Source organism: Rissa tridactyla, chromosome 20, assembly GCF_028500815.1.
Source record: "Rissa tridactyla isolate bRisTri1 chromosome 20, bRisTri1.patW.cur.20221130, whole genome shotgun sequence".
NCBI classification, from domain to species: Eukaryota; Metazoa; Chordata; class Aves; order Charadriiformes; family Laridae; genus Rissa; species Rissa tridactyla.
Window position 1 is genome coordinate 2704278 of NC_071485.1, and position 17224 is coordinate 2721501.

A 17224-nucleotide genomic window follows, 5' to 3' on the forward strand; every position below is an offset into this window, starting at 1 on the left:
GATAGAGAAATACATCTCACCACAAAGACTCATCCTGAAATGTGACTGCTCCTGCAGTTTGTGGCTCCAAAGCTCTCAGCACCGGGTCGTAGGTTTGTACAAAATGGTGCAAATTTACAGCACTGGGCAAGTGATTTAAATCAGGAATGATGACAGTGACCCAGAAACTAGGGCCAGCTTGGGCAGTCTTGAAAGCAGCATCTGAAACATTACACGCAGCCAGTCACGAAAACCAGACTCCAATTTTGCTGACATTTGTACATCCCTAATTCTTGTTCTATATTTGAAGCACAAACAAGACCCAAAGCAAGAGCAGCGCTTCACTGTATTGTACGTTCAACAATAATTCAGCCTTTGCCCTGAAGTTCATTGGAAAGGACAGTCCTAGGGGAAGATCGGAGATGGACAGGGGTACGGCAGCTCCTTGCAGACAAGCAGCAGGGTCACGTGTGAGAGAAAAGCTTGTCTCAAGTCCTGTGATTTCCTTTCTTGCCTCCCTGGACCTCTTCCTTGTGTCGTGTTTTCTCCTGATTTCTGTCTGTCTTTTTTAATTACTAACTCTGTGACTGTGCTTTTTAACGCCGCAGAATATTTTGTGAAAATCACAGAGGAAAGATATTGCTCAGTGAAGCACAGTCATCCTTCTACTGAAACTGTCATTTGGATATTTCAATGTGCTTTTCAGACATGGTGGGCCAGGAAAAAAAGTTAATCTTGCAAAAATTTGCAGACTTAGAAATGTTTTTTCCTTGCACCTGAGGCAGAACAAGGATTCCAGCCTGGGTTCAGCATGGAGCTCCTTCTACAGGAGCCTTCCAGCACTGGGACACTGACACAGGAATTAGAAACTCCAGAAAAGCCACTCCTTCCCCAAGAGGCACGGCAACTAATACGCTTCTGCAAACCATTTCCATTTTGTGACCAAGGAATAAGCCTAAAAGGCTCCTGACGAGGTCTGTATGTTAGCAACGTTGCTATTTCATGGGTATAATCCAAAGGTCAGGCAGATGAAATAGAAGCACGAAACGGTGCCAGCAATGGGAGAAACGCCGTCTTGTTCAATGACCGGTCCCGTGCTCTTTCTTACTGGAAAACTTTGCCTCCTTCCCACTCATTTCTTACATTCAGGCAACACTGAATTGCTGTTTTGTGCTAATGATTTCTGTCACTTACCACTGTGCAGCAAAGAGGCCAGAACCACCAGAGAAGAACCAACGCCAGCAAGAGGAAGAGGATCAACAAAGCAATAGCCAGGATGGTCCCATCTGACTGGAAGAGAAACACAGAGCGCCTGTGAGCAGTGTGAGCCTGTGAACACAACTTTCCCCCTCCACGGTCCCTCGCCTGTGCATCCTGCTTCCAGGCAAGTACACGTCCCAAAGGCCATTGCCATACTCCGTTTATCTTGCAGACAAAATGCAGTTTTCCTCGCTCCTCATACATCTGAATGTGGCACCCACCCCCCACCTCCTCGCAAAGGAGTTGCAATGACCTCTAGTTCCCTTCCCAGAGACTTACAGGTTTTGTCACAATTTTCTGAACCTCGGAATTAAATAAAACACTTGTTTCACTTCAGATCAAAACCAATGTGATATTCCTCAGAGTATTTACATTTAAAAAAGAGCTCACAACACAGTGTTTCATTGCAGTTTAAGCATTTCCCTTTCTTCGCAACTCTTTTCCCCTCTTGCAGAATAAACTGGAAAGCAATGTTAGAATTAAAGCTTATTCCAAGCAGAAAACTTGGAGCAAGGTCTCTATGGGCCCACGACTCAGGTTATCCTGCTCTTAGCAGTGCTGAGTCAGGATAGTCCTGCCACGAGCTTTTCAAGGAGACTTGAACGTACGCACCATCGCAACAACATACCGGGGTTTCCACATCAAAAGCCATTAACTTTAGAAGATCTTTTCCTCTCTTACTGTGATCGTTCCCCCATTTAAAAAGGCCAGAAAATTCTCTGTTATCGATTAACAACGCAAACTGCTGCACAAGCCAGCTCAATATAGCAATCAAAACCGAATGTGCAGTATTTCTTGTTGCTGAGATTTAACCCAAAGCAGACGTTCTTGGCTTCCGGAGGCGTGCCAGCTTCCCTGTACCATCCTCCCCAGCATCCTCCTGTTCCGAGATAAGCAGGCAGACAGTCCTGACTTAAGCCTGGTTGAGATGTTCTAGATGTCGTCGCCAGACATTTAAAAATCCCCACCCAAGTGTCAAGATCGCAATGCCAGATTAAGGACACATTCAAGAGCAGACTGACCTGTAGGATGGGAAGACTGGATGCATGCTTAAGTCACTGTAATTCAATGGCCAGATGATCTCCCATCATACCATAATGGGAAGAGTAACGGAAAAAGGGTTGAGAGCATTTTCCAAACTCTCTTCTGGTGTAGAAGGAATTTCTGGAGAACTTTGATCAAGACGACCTGATCTTTGACACTTGGCAACAAAAGAGAGGTAGTCCACACTGGAGAAGAATTCACCCAAGACATCTCTGGAAATGGAACTTGGAATGGACCCCAACACAAAATAAAAGCTCATTTGAGACGATGAAGCTGTACATTTGGTGCTGTTCCTCTAGACAGACAGCATAAAGTCACATCCATCATCTGCAAAATGGAACCTGCTGATATTCAGTGCTTTAGAAAATGTAATCCTGGCTCTTTGCTGCCATGAAATTGTAGAGGAAATAAGGCCTTTTATGTCTAATTGCTGTCTGGCCCTTTTGCCCCTATATTGAAATAAGTATTTTGTCATTAAGAATACACTAAAATCAATTTGCAAAAATACAAAACAAATTAAAGTGGCCTTTTAACTATTTTGTTCTGAGGATTATTTTTTTTTTAATTTTTAAACAGAATTTATTTTTACTTCCCCCCCAGGACAATTTGCAAAGGCCAATCTACATTACCCTGCCACATCTGTTTCTCTGCAAGGCAGCCGATGTGGCCAGCTAGCATTCTGTGTATCACAGCAGCAAAACAGTCCAAATGACTTAAAAGGTTTTGATTTGCCAAATCTTATATTTGTCACTCAGGTAACGCCTCTCGCTAAAGCCAGCATTGCCTGGCAAGTCTGCAGGAATAAGCCCTCTTCTGATATCAAAACCAGAACACCACCACTACCCTTAAGAAAAAAAAAAAAATATCTGGTTGGATTAATTCCTTTTCATATATTTGAACAAACATCAAAATATTCCAGACAAATATGAACTGAATTTTCTGGGCTCAGCCATAGCTACGAAGAGTCAAACTGAGACACTTAATGAGGAACTGCAAGTCCTGTCTTCGTCTGCTCTGACTGTGCTGTCACCGCGGTGAACGAGGCTTTGAGGAAGCCCCAGCGAGTCAGAGCAGGACAAAGCATACATGCACAATAAATCCCACTGCAATCACCCACAGTGGCCTGAATTCTGCTGTTGGTTTGGTTTATCTTTACTCCGTCAGTCTCTGCTACAATTTCGCTATCATTCTGTGTAACATCCATGGATTTTATACAGCTAGAACTACGATTAGATAGGAACCGGCACTTATCCAAGCTGAAAAATAAACAAGGAAAATACGCCTGCTAAAATAGTTTGCAAAAGTTCCACTGACATTTTGAAATCTTTCTCCTAGTCTTAGAGCTGGTTAAAAAGGGCTGAAGCATTTGAAATGTCTGTTTTCATTCCTTTCTTTCTTTTTTTTTTTTTTTAAACAAAATTTGGAAGAACAATACGTATGCTCATGGAAACACTGAACCATGGAATAATCCAATGAGCTGTGTTTAACACTTATTGAATAATGGCTATCAATTCAAACCAGGAAAACAACTTTTATTTTAAAGGGAAAAAAAAAAAAAAAGAGAATTTTAACACTAATCTAGTGAATTTTCTATGGAGACAAAGCGTGACTAGCCCCTAAAAACCACACAGTTATATGAAATGAGTACGACTTTCCCATGGGGATTCATCGCCACTACTTAGACCAAGAAAAACCTGTGCTGCTTGTACCCATAGTGGGATCAACAGCCTAAAACTCCGTTACACCTGAACAGCTGAGAAAAGGCAGACAGCTCAGGTGCCCGTCGGGACACTAAGTGCAAAACATTGGCAACTTGCTTCTGGACAACTGTTGAAGACCTGAACGGTGCCTGGAGCCACTGTTTTGAAACACCTTGCTATTGTATCAAGAAATGGTAATATGAAAAAGAGCAGGCTCTTTAAATGACCTTTCAACATGCAACACATTTGACATGTTAAAATTCTACCGTGTGGTCTTTGAGACAAATATCCTGGTAGAGAAAGCAAGGCAGCTGTGCCTTGACGCCTCCTTTTCCCTGCCAGACTACGACAAGGCCAAGAAAGTGCTACAAGTAATGCTGGCAGCTGGAGTACAATGGAAAACCACCTCGGGAAGATACTGTAAAATACCGAGATATCAAGAAATCCGAAGCAGGACACGTTAGAGGCATTCCTCATACATGGCGGGGGGTGGTGGTGTATGTATATGCTTTCATTCACAAGTTATTATGGAACTGTTCCAGGCTGCGAGAAGTCAGACTGTGACTGGGGAATCCTATTGTCACAAGACAAACCTGACCCACCTCTCGGACTGTAGGTCCTGCTGGAGAGAAGAGGGGAGGGATGGCAAAGTCTGGCCCAGCAAACAGCATGGGCTACTTCCTTAAATCTACTCATTTCCTTAAATCTACCCAAACATTCAGATAACGTGCTGGCCTACGAAGGAACACACTGCTCTAAGGCATGCACGCAACCCCTGGGAAGCGCCTATCTAACAAAAAGGTTCGTATAAACTAGGTGCACGCACATTCCTTTAACAGTCAGCGAACAGGGATGACCACTCCAGCGATGGTCATGCCACAGAGGAAATGACTCATCCTCCAGAGTTACTTTGCTACTGTCTACTGAGATCGCTGCCTAGGACCAAGCTCCTAAAATTCTGCCTGAGGAAGCATGTAGACAATCATACAGAGAGACAAAGCTAAGACAGAGTCTGGGATTTTAAGTCCCCTATTTTATCTTAGGCATCCTTGATGCTTCTAACACAGAAGCAAACATAAATCAGTTCACTGGTATTTCAATGGAACTATGGCTTATTTCTGATTGTTTTCCAAAAAATGCTACTATGCACCAGGTTTTTTGGTGTGTTTGGTTTGGTCTTTCCAATCTTCTTATTTTTGTTTAAGATTTTATTTCCTAGTTTCTCACTTTACTGCACTGGCATTTGCAGCATACGTTAGCTATTCCAGAAAGGTAACCTAGAATAACAACCCCAAAGTGCGGACCCTCAAAAGCTTTGACTACTGGCGTTCAGGAGTGATGAATGAAGTACTAGGTGCATCTAATAAATGTGCTCACGTACTGCGGCTGATTTAACGCACTGTTGATTTATAGGGAGAGAGAGGTGGGCAGCACGCACGCTTGTTACCACAGCAGTAAATGGATTTAACTTCAGGCATGTGTTTAAATGGGCTGACTTCACGCTATGCCTAAGAGGGATGGACTTCCGTTAAATATATGCATCAAGCGCTTGGCTTTAGTGGGCCTGGGTTCAGTAGAAGGATTCGTCCTAACTCCTACAGACCTCACTGGGAAGTAGGAAGCCTCAATAGTCTGTTTGATCTGGTTCTGCACTCGCTGCTCCAGCAAACAAAAGCCACGTGCTCTACCAGCTCCTGCTCTCAGGACTCGAGGCAGTCCACCAGTCCCTGTGCTACGCAGAAGAGCCTGCGGGAGCCTTTCCAGGCATTAACCGTGGTAGAGGACCTAAGGCTGTCATGCAGCACCGTGATGTCACCTCCAGGGCAGGCTGGAAAGCTGCTGTCGTTACTGCTTCAGGAGTGCAGAAACGTCTGCACCGCTACCAAGAATTGGGAAGAGCAGCGCGAAGACAGCCGTAACACCAAGGCTCACTTCAGAGCGACTCTACAGTAACAATTTAAACACTCAGCACTGCTAAACCTTAGGTGCTTTACAAAGAGAAGAAATATGGCTAATGTCATTCCAGAGACAGGGAAGATACGAACGGCTCCTGTATCCCAGCCCAGTGTCCTGTACATTAGGAAAAAATCTTTTTTACGTTTTCCAAGCAGAAAGAGCAATAACATGCTGAAAGCCTTCAGAGGTGTTAGTAGGAAAAGAATGAAGTGCTTTTAAAAAGTTTTATGAAAATCTTGACTAAAGTTTTGAACAAGCGTCCAAAATCTGACAGAGGTTTTCTCCTGGGAGAGAAAGGGGAAACAGCTTTAATGTCCTTTAGTCAGTAGGGGAGGGGAAGACAATGGATGGCCCTGCCCTTTCACACCAAACACTCCGGCAGCTTTTATTGTGAAGGAAACGCTCTCCATTCCTGCCCGACTCTTGGGGACTCTCCCATCACAGCCACAGAAACTGATGTCGATCAGTTATTTTATCACATACAGGATTTTTTTTTTTTAATATAACAGAAACAATCTGGCCTAATTTCTGAAAGGAAATGAAAACTCACTGAACGCGCTGCTTTGCAATGCCTCTTTGATCGGTGTCTACGTGACGCTGCTTGAGTAGGAGCCAAGCTCAGCAGGGGATGAAGCAAGAAATACATGTTCTAGGTCACCCAATATAGGTGTTCTCAGCTCCTTTTTTCCAATTTCACTGTGCTGAGAAATGAGATGTCCCTCTGGCAATGATCTGTTTCCCTCCTCTCCTTCTAGAGCCGAAAGGAGACGAGAGCCCGCTTACAAAAGACTTTTCCAGCACCCTGCGTTATTTGCTTTACCGCCCAGTATAAACACCAGTGGCGCCTCACTTCATCATATGCTGTCTAAATCCGGAGCAAGAGACAACCCTCGTCCTGAAGAGTTCACACTCCAAACAGAGCAGGCAAACACATGGAAAGGAGGAACAATCATTACTCCCTCTGTTAGAAGGAAAGATCTTTGGTCAGAGAAAACAATTCTCTAATCCCCTATTGCAATGTTTATGCTTACGAAAACAAGCTGAACTTTTCCTTCTGAAGAAATACTTAAGAGTTTCCAGCTAAACAGAAGTGTTAGCAAAGCTTCTGAAAGGCAGATATGGCACAACTAATGGTAGAAGTCAAGTTTGTCTCGTCGCAAGTAGTGCCTCGCCCATAAGGCATTGCACGCGGGATCCTGCATTAAATACAATGTGGTCTGGTGGGATAGTTTATGAAGGAACACAAGCAAGAGAAAACCATGCCGACTGATGAGCTTTCCCTCTTCAGTCGTATATACTCTCCATCAGTACTGGGATTCACTGGTCTTCAGATGACAGGCACTGTGTGGAGGTCCAAAGGCCTTCACCCCTCCTCTTTGGTTTCTAGCTCCCTCGGACATCCCATCTGGTTTGGTAAAACGCTCCAAATTCTGTTACTGTTTCTGATACAAACCTCCTGACTCCTGAATTTCACCACCAATAGTCCTATGCTTGAACCAAAGGCTAAAAATAGTGGTAAGACTTCATGCCACTGAACACTTGCTCAGGTCTCTGCTAGTCGTGCCATTTCCTGTTAAGAGTCAACATCCAGGTGTCACAATTTTAACAGCCTCACTGGAGGAAGCAGCCGAGATCAAGGGGAGCAGGGCCTCTCCGCTGCAAGCTTTCAGTGCTCTACCTGCAGGTGAGCATCTTCACCATCACAGCAGAAGGCAGCTGTGACCTCCGCAGCTACGGGCAGAGGTGACGGCATCTGGTCAGGCCTCAGTTTTTGTCCTGAAGGTGAGCGCACGAGCCTTGGCTTTGTGGCTTGGAGATCATGGGCCTGAAATCAGCCAGCACGAAAGCAGAGGCCTCTTGAGCGCTCTTCTTAGGTTCCATTTGTGCGCACACCTGCACTGAAATAACGCCAGCGGCTTGAGCCCTCCCCCCCGACAGTGCATGTCCGGGTGCTGCTGGGGTGACCGAGGAAGTACCGAGGAGCTCCTGTTCTGAAATAGCCATCACTTGTCCCCCAACACTTGTAGCTAAACAAAACTTTTGAGGTGAAACCTAAGTAGTTGTTTTGGTTTCCATGAGTGCCTGAAGGCAGTGCTTAATAAGAATAATATTATGGAATGATAACAGACAAAATTCTGCGGAATTGGACTTTGTCATAACAGCAACCATTTATGGCTTGATTTGGGTTTACTTCTTTGCGAGGCAGGAAGGGAAGGAAAACAGCATGCCACAGCTCTGGAATGTCTTCCCTCTGTGCACGTCTATGAGATTTGCAGCATTTAAGCAGCACTTTAAAAATAATAAATATCTCAGGAGCACCTTCCCTGAGCTCACAGTCCCGTCCCCCACCCCCATGCTGAACAGGAGGAGTTCTCGCAGGCCATCGCAGGCAGCTTGCCATGAGCCTGACAAGGGAAAGAGGACGCCAGCATGACCTGAACCCACACAACGAGACACGTTTGGGATAAGTTTCCTTCTGAAACCCAGTTTAAATTGAAATCACATTTTCACCGGGAAAAACATTTCAATAAAATCAAACATTTTGTTTCAAATGCACTGTTTCAAAGTGCTCTGTTTCAACTTAAATGTTAAACGGGATTTCACTATTAGAGGTGCACATGCGTGCAGAGATTATAGCACATATTTGGCAGTTAATTTCAGCACTGTCACAGGAAAAAAAGTCTGCATATCCACAAACTATTTTGATGTTTCCAAATTAAAACTTTTCAAAACTTCCATTCTGTGATTCCGCCCCACCCCAAATTGATCGGTCTCTTCTGTGAATCCCTACTTTCCAAACCATAGGAACATGCTGTTTGTAGTATGTCTACCGCACTTGAGGGTTTTATAAAACAGCCCACGTAGCAATATTAGAGTGAAATAATCCCTGCACATTTAACTCTTAGGGTGACCTGTGTTAGCAAAAACACTCACTGCCGATTATATTTGCAGCATAAAGCATTTAAGAGCAATTTCTTTTAGAAACAAACCTGAAATCGTATGCCCTGGAGTTCCCACAGAGCAATACCTCAACAAATAATATACAGGTCAAGGGCCTAGGAAAGTGCTCATTAAATTTACTCTGCAGTTTCATAAAGCGTCTATTGATACAATAGTGAATGCACTTTAATTGCCTGCAGACTTCGAAGCACTGATAACTAGCAGGCCCTTAGCTGTGCAGCCCAGAACAAAGTCACAATTGAAAAAACCCTACTTTAGCACTGAATTCCATTCCTTTTGAATAAATAAAAAGAAAAACCCCAAAACCTTCAGTGAAGGGCATCATTAGTTTTTACTACAAGCCTCCAGTGCTTTCTTGATTTTGTAACTTTTTCTTTCCCCATATTTAAAGATCAAATGCATCCACTAATGTTTAACTCAAAGCTGCAAATTACTGCAGTCTTTCAAACAGGCACAGGAAGAAACCCGGGATACCGAGACGTAGTAAAGCTGTGACAGTACCCGCCTCCTTTTCTTTTAGCTGACTTCAATGGCTCCTGCACCCTTGCAGCTGGAAAAGTAAGACCAGAGGGACTATTTCTTTCCAGAATGGCAGGCCTGTTCCCCACCTGTCACCTGATCGATCATCCCAAGCCACTTATTAATGGTTGCCACCAAGATAACCGCTCCATGGTAAGATAACCCGTTCCCTGATCTGCCTCTGCAAGACAGTCTCTTGCCCGGAGTTGCTGTCAGGTGCAATAAGCCACTGCGTCCATTCACTTCCACTCGACTAGTTTCAAGAAGAGCCTTTTCCAGAGCCCAGTGCTTGGCCCCAGTGCTAGCCAGCAGCTCTCCTCCGGTTTCCAAAATCTGAAATTCTACCCAGGACCGTGGAAGGGCTAACTGCCCGGCAGCGTGCTTAACCATCTTGAGAGCTTCCCATCCAGGAGCGGTAACTGGAGCCCCAGCACCTCAGGTAAGGAGAGGCTGGTACATACTGGCGCTGGATAGGACCCGAGCTTACAAGGGCAAGCCCGGTCTAGGCATTGCATATGCCTCCCAAATGCAGTTGCTTCCCCAAACTGCCCTGACCCAACATATCCCTTTTCAGCTAAAAGGCACTCCTTTTTCCAGGCATAATTCCCCTAGCTCTCCTCCTGAAGGAGCAGGGCGTGACAGGGGCAGACATCCATTGTGAACTGGATACACGCGGCAAATGAGTTTCAATCAGTGCTAGTTTAAGGCAAGTCCAATATCCTGCCACAGAAATGTCCTCCCAGCCCACGTGTGGGTACCTCCGTTGTCCTGCCTTCTCGCAGAGAAGCGTCGTGTGTTTCTCACTAGGTGATGCAGGGAGTAGAGGAGTATCACCTAGAGATGCTCCTTGCTCTTCCAATTGAGGGCTGCCCAGGAAGACCTGTTTCACACTGTCACTGCAGCCCTGCAGTTTTCACTTCCCCTCCAGTTTTGAGTCTGAGAGTTACCAGTGCAAGAGGTCATTAGTGGTTTTTCCTCTTCTGGGAGCATTTTAGAAAATGAACAAAGACTTATGTTAATTCCCATCCTGGCTTCTCTCCGAGATGCTCTCTTTTTGCACTGAAGAACTTGGCAGCAAAGCAGGACTGACTCCCTGCCTCTAAATGCCGCCTTTTAAATTATTTCCTTTATTGCACATCCCCTTTCCTGATAATGGTTGGTGTGCAGCCTGCTCTGTGCACATCTGCATGCACACACATTCCTATAAAGCTGCATTTAAGACTTTCTCCCTCTTTCAGTTCTTCAAACTCCTAACGTGGGAACAGAAGTAAATCCCTTTTTAAGAGCTTCCCGACTCCACCAGCCATTACTTGCTAATTCTTCTCCAAGCAGTGGAAAACCACTGCAGTTTACACTCCCCAGGCATTAACACGTGCAAATGAAAGCAACACACGCCATGTCCATACCAAAAAGCCTGATGTGGGGCAACGTCACATAGGAAATTGGTGGTATGCTGAAACTAAGAGCTGAGGAAGAAATAATGTATTTTTTTTTCCAGTCTTAGCACTAGTGGAAGCTGAAGATGCTCAGTTCCTATTGCATTTGTGGCCCTATGCCTTATATTATTGCTGTTACAAGACGGGGGTTTTTAATGTTTAGCAGGGAGTAAACTACAGTTCTTGGTGTCTTCAACTATCAAAGGTTCAGTGATGTCAGCAGTAGAATGAAACTACTTTTTAAACTCTCATCATTAATTATCTGCCACCCAATGAAGATATTCTGGTCTGTCAGATAAAAGGTAGAAAGTGTGCAACCGCACAATAACACCTGTAGCAATGTAAGCTGTCAACTTCCAGACCGGGACTGGAGGCTACATGAATCATTATTTTCTGCCTTAATGTCTCTTTTGTAAACGCAGGCACATTATAAAAGAAATGAGTATTAAAAGCTAAGGGAGAGGAAACTGATCGTGGCAACAAGAATTCAGTCTTTCATGGCACGTGAAAATAGACTGTTCATGTACTGTAAAGTCACACCTAAACGTATACAATTGTTTCTGAGCCCTTATTGTAATCACTGGCAGCTTTGTTTGGTTACTGGGCACTTTTGGCCTCTGCTACCATATGGCACAGATACCTCTGCGACGCAGAACAAAGGCACCTCGTTTACCTGCAAAGCCGAGAGCCCACCCACCCTGGCAGAGGATGTCTGTCAGAGGCCCCGGAGAGCTGGGAGCGCTTGGCTGACAGCAAGAGCATTGTAACATCTGAAGTGAAGAGCTTTGCTGCAAGGAGTTAGACACTAGGAATCTGGGGGCAGGATCTGTCTTTGTCTTCTGTGGTTACACAGCACCTGGGGCGAGTCAGATCCAGGAGTGTGACTGCACTACAAAGGCCAAGTAAGAAAGAACATCAGCAGATGGGGGGGGGGGGGGGTGTCTGTGTGTGGGTGTTATCCCCCAGAAGGGGCCTCTGTCTAATTTGAGTCAAGCAAGAGACAGATAGTGGCAAGTTCTAACTAAACAATATTTATAACCAAAACAGCTCCCTGACACTCAAAACTGGCAGACCCGGTTGTGAAACAGATGCCCAGGATTCATCCACAACCCTCCTAAAGAATGCTTTTGGGGTCGTCTCCTCCCGAAATCTCAGTCTAAGCGGTCACAACTGCTTCCAATGGTTGAAAAGAGGGGTTTAAATCCACAGTGGATTCTACAGAGAAGAGATGACCTTTTTCAGGAGAACACAGGGGAAAAAGCCCAACCTCTCCCTGGGTAGCGTGATGCCACAGCCTTAAGGACGTATCTTTGGAAGCAACGCCCTGCCCCTACGTCTGCCCGGTGATTCCAGGCTTCAGTATTCAGGGCTGGCATTTAGCACCTTCTGCCAGCAGCAGAGGCCACCGGGATGTCCCTGGCTGGTTTTGCTTTCTTGTGCTTAGGTAATGCAGTAACAACGCAGCCCCACTGCCCTCCGTATGGAAAGGGCGGGTTCCTTCCCCCATGGGGAACTTTCAAATGAAAGAAAAACAATATTTAAGAAGTACAGATATTGAAAAACCAACTTCAGAGAAATAAATTAGTCACTCTCCAAGACAAGCAAGCCAAGAGACAAATTCATCAAATACTTCCAGCCAGTTGAGCTTTGTCATACTGGAGATGCTGGCATCTTATCTCCCTGCTAAGCGTATAAACAGCCTGCTGTCTCCAAACCTTAAGAACACTCTCGTTCCAGCCATTCCCCTGTTCTGCTGGGGTAGCTGCCAGTGGTCACATAGCCCGGGCCAAAAAACACCCTAAATTATACTCAGGACAGCCCTGTCTTAGTTTAACTGGGTAATGCGTAAGTTAGTGGGGAGCAGGATTAAACTTCTGTCTGCAGCCCCTGATTTACACAATGTTACCCTCTTGCTTCTGAAATAAACCCAGCCGCTGTTGGCAGCTTTACCAGAAGCCAGCCAGTAACCCTCAGCCTGGGGTGTGCAGTCAGCAAAACCTTTGAATGAAAAATAGTACTGGCCATCCACGGGGAGGGCGCAAGCAGGCTTGACACTTACACGCAGCATCATTCTGCCCTAAGCTACAGGGTTGCAGCTGCATTCCATAATTTAATAAAACAAATGCTTCGCCCAACCACAACAACTCCTGTGTCTGGCCCACTTTTGACAGATAAATGGAAATCACTGCGGTCCTCCAACAAGCAAAAGCCCTTTTTGTTCTTACTGACATACTGGCCCCTGCCTTCTGAGCCCGCCTCTCCGAGACTGCTGGAGGAGGCACCTTGCGAGGGTGAGCAGGATACAGCCCTCCCAATTTCTTCCCCCCTGACGCACGTGACTCTTCTTGCCCTGCACCACACGGGCATCTGTCAGAACATACGCCACAGCCCCTAACCTCCTGTGGGGACGTGGCTAACCGGGGTGGGCTTGCTTTACCATCTCAGAGCAGCAGGGGCAACACCCCGCTCTCTCTCCAGCATGCCTTTATTTTCCACCCCTGAGAGACAGATATATGCTCTGACACTTTATCATCTTGAGGGCATCTGGCATTGTCTAGACAGGTTTCCCATTAGACTTTAGAGCCACCAAAACCAGCAGAAAAGCCAAGATGGCAACAAACCACAACAAAAGCACTATTCCCGAGAAACTAACACGAGGGTGGGAGAGGGAGTCGCATTCACCAAAACAAAAAAAATATTCTCTTCTACTAACCTGATTCTGTCTCTTTTCTTTCTGCTCTTCTTTGAGGTAAAGACTGCGCTCTGAAAGTTGAGCAACCCCATGCACTTCCACAGTCAATGCTTTTCAGTATCTCCAGAAAATGACAACTCCACCTTTACCTAAAGGCCCCTGCAGGAGGCTGGGGAGTCAAGCTTTGTCCTGACTGATACTTTACACATCAGACAGACCTTGCATGTGGAGTTTCATTTGCTAGCTGATGTGCCTGGGCAAATGTCAGATTGAAACTTATCACAAGGGATTTAAAAGGGCCTCCCATGTGTAACGGACTCTTGCCTCTAGAACTCATATGGAAAGTCTCAACAAAGAAAAACAAACCAAAATCCTCAAAGACCTCCTATGGGCTGTTTTGTACCTCAGGCTTGAAAATAACTGGGACAACTGAAATTCTTTTTAAAATGGAGATTTTGCTCCGCCTGTTCAGCTGAGATCACTTTTATGTGACTGCAAGTCTTCCCGAAAGGTACTTTAAAATGGAAATGCTGGAATATCCTCTGCAACAAAAGCATCTTCACAAGTCTCTCCCACATCTTCTTCTGTTTTCTTTTGTTAAATGAAAACAGTTACCTTTCAACAGAGAGGAGAGAATCGCAACAAAGTACCAGGAAAGCCTGGAGATTCACTTTAAAAAAAGAAAAATTAGGCACTTCTGGACGTTTTATTTTGAGAACCTAAACCAGAAAGTTCTGTGAATTTTGGAAGAGGAGGTATAAAAGCATAAGCAGTCATACTGGATGGAACTTCAAGTGTGTTTGTGTAGCAGCCCTCAAAGTTAGTACAATGTGGCAAAAAATAATTTTGCTTGTCACCTAATTAATGCAATTTTAAGAAAGCCACTGAATGTCGCCGCGTCTAGATTTGGATGTAGGATCTGGATTTGAATTCTGGCTGCATAGCCGCGCTGCAAATCCAGTTTCACAGTCTGGAGGCATCGGAGCAGTAGGTGCTGCTGTGAAGCATAGGCATCCTTGAAAGTTTCCTTATAGCTATTAAAACAATAGAAAAGGAACAGATATTTCCTCTCCTATAACCTAGAAATAATAAGAAGAAAGCAAATCAGGAAGGAATAATTTTTCGCTAAGAATTCTTTCCCAGGTCTTGCCTCATATGAACAGAACAGGAAAATATTCCTGCAATTTGCTGACAACATGCAAATACATTTTTGCCAGTGGGCAAAGAGAACTTAAACCAAAAAGTTAACTAATAAAATAAATTCCCTCCTTTTAAGGCATAAGGAAGTCTTTGTATATTTGGGAATATAACCCCTCATGTAAGCTCTGAAAACTGTCCCTCTGTACAATCCTGTCCTTGTTGAACAAGTACCAAGTGACACAAAAGACTTTCCTCATCTTGTGCATCGGCCTTTATGGAACCCAGAAGACTGCTGGTAATGGGATGTCGTACAGCTTAGCCTTTCACTTACTCTGCACCGCAACACGATGTGCCTGTACTGGACAGGGAGAAGAGCAGGCCATGGACAGACTTTCGTCTTTCTGGCGAGACTACTCTGGCTTCTCAAGAAAGAGTTTAAGTCAGTACATGGGAGAAGTAAAGCAGCGCCTCAACCGTTCCCTGCACAGAAGATACGCAGATGAATAAAGCTGAATACACCGAAGCATGAAGGACTGTGCTGAGCTCAAAGTGAAAATTCCTCCACTTCCTCCTTTAGAGCAAGTCATTTCATGCTCAACTGCCATGACTCGGCAGAAGCAGCATCTTCAGCAATACCATGAATTATAACTGGTTTCACTGTTCTTTGCCTGGTTCCACCAGAGACTGAGTGCAGCAATTCGCTACTGCCAACAAAGGATGCCAGCTCTAAGCCAGCTACTTCAGTGGAGAATCTCCCACTTTGTTTTTGGCAACCATACTGGTTTCCAGACAAACGGTGTGAGCACAACTGCCATATGCTTTTCAGAGTGAGCAGCACCATTGCTGTAGAGGAAGCAGACTAGCTAACGAAGCCAGCAGACTTAATTCTTGTTCACTGTGCAGTGGACAGGCTGGCACAGACACCTGTGGACCACTGGCTGCTCGTCTCGTTCTGGTCTGCCTCCCACAGCAGATACAGAGTCTGAGGTGTTTACTGGAGACTCAAGAGCTTTACTACATTGTGGCACACATTACACACAAAATGTCATGTTACCACACTCACAAGCTCACCTCTAAAAGAAGGAAATAGGTCCTCCGCATCCCAGGCTTACTCAACTTGGAAGCCCTAACACCAGTGTTAAACATCTGTAGTTAAGTACCGCCATCCGACTGAATCAGGTGGAGGGAGGTCATCCTCCCCCTCTGCTCTGCCCTGCCCTGGGGAGGCCCCACATGGAGCACTGGGTCCAGTTCTGGGCTCCCCGGTTCCAGAAGGACAGGGAACTGCTGGAGAGGGGACAGCAAAGGGCCACCAAGATGATGAGGGGACTCAAACACCTCTCTGATGGGGAAAGGCTGAGGGATTTGGGGCTTTTTAGTCTGGAAAAAAGACAACTGAGGGGGGAGCTTATCAACGCTGATCAATACTTCAAGGGGGGGTGTCAGGAGGACGGGGCCAGGCTCTTTTCAGTGGTGCCCAGGCACAGGACAAGGGGTAATGGGCACAAACTTGACCATGGTAAGTTCCATCTCAAGATGAGGAGGAACTTCTCTGCTGTGAGGGTGGCAGAGCCCTGGCACAGGCTGCCCAGAGAGGTGGTGGAGTCACCATCTCTGGAGACATTCCAAACCCGCCTGGAGGCGTCCCTGTGCCACCTGCTCTGGGTGACCCTGCTCTGGCCGGGGGGTTGGACTGCGTGATCTCCAGAGGTCCCTTCCAACCCCTGCCATTCTGTGATCCTGTGATTTAGGCACGTGAATTGCAACTTACACAGTGTGTGCTGGAGATGATGACAGAGCTAGAGATGAAGCTCAGACCATCGTTCATACTGACTTGAAGAGCTGCTTCCCTGGAAAAAAAAAACCAACACAAGAAACAAGTCAGGCCAGCTAGTCCACAACCCTCTACTAGATAATATCCTCTGGAACCTGATGCACAGAAAAGCCTTGTTTACAGGTCAATTCACCCTACTGGTGCCCTCTCCCCTGTGCTCCAATGCACAACTGCCAATTAACCCAACAAGCACAAGAGAAAGCGTCAGAGTTAGATACATATAAGAACAACATAATACAGTGAGATGATGCAAACTCATTTTCCTACAGGCAAAGTAAATATTTGGGTACGGAGAAAAAACATACATGCCAACTTCTCGTAGCACAGGTGCCGGGCAGAGTAAGTAGGTATCTTCCACTACAAAAGGCTTCTCATCTGGAAAAAAGAAATACTGGGATTTACTACGTGGTCAGCAATATGGGCCTTAGAGACCAAACTTAAATAATGTGTTTCTTCGCTCTTAATACATAAACAAGATCAAAGGGATACGAGGTACAAGGGATAAAAAGGTTGTTCTGAGGTAACTGTAGGCATGCTTCCAGCCCACGGAGTTACAGAGCAAACACAAGCTAATGGAAGATACACTGCACCTCAGGAAAAAAAAAAAGTTTTAAAAATTCAACACCTCACATTTACACCCACCCTCCACCCTCCCTCCTGAAAGATGGAGAAATGTGGCAACCAACACTACTTCTTCATTTCT

The 17224-nt window shown here is 45.4% G+C and overlaps 1 protein-coding gene across 1 annotated transcript in view; it reads right to left on the minus strand.

The window, feature by feature from the left end:
* Positions 1–17224, minus strand: part of ANTXR1 (ANTXR cell adhesion molecule 1) — a 115903-nt gene that overhangs the window by 54287 nt on the left and 44392 nt on the right. Inside the window, exons 11-13 of the mRNA XM_054180828.1 lie at positions 16827–16896; positions 16459–16537; positions 1174–1269 (exon numbers count right to left, since the gene is read on the minus strand). Coding sequence (XP_054036803.1) covers positions 1174–1269; positions 16459–16537; positions 16827–16896 — 245 coding nt within the window. The remainder of the gene's footprint in view (positions 1–1173; positions 1270–16458; positions 16538–16826; positions 16897–17224) is intronic.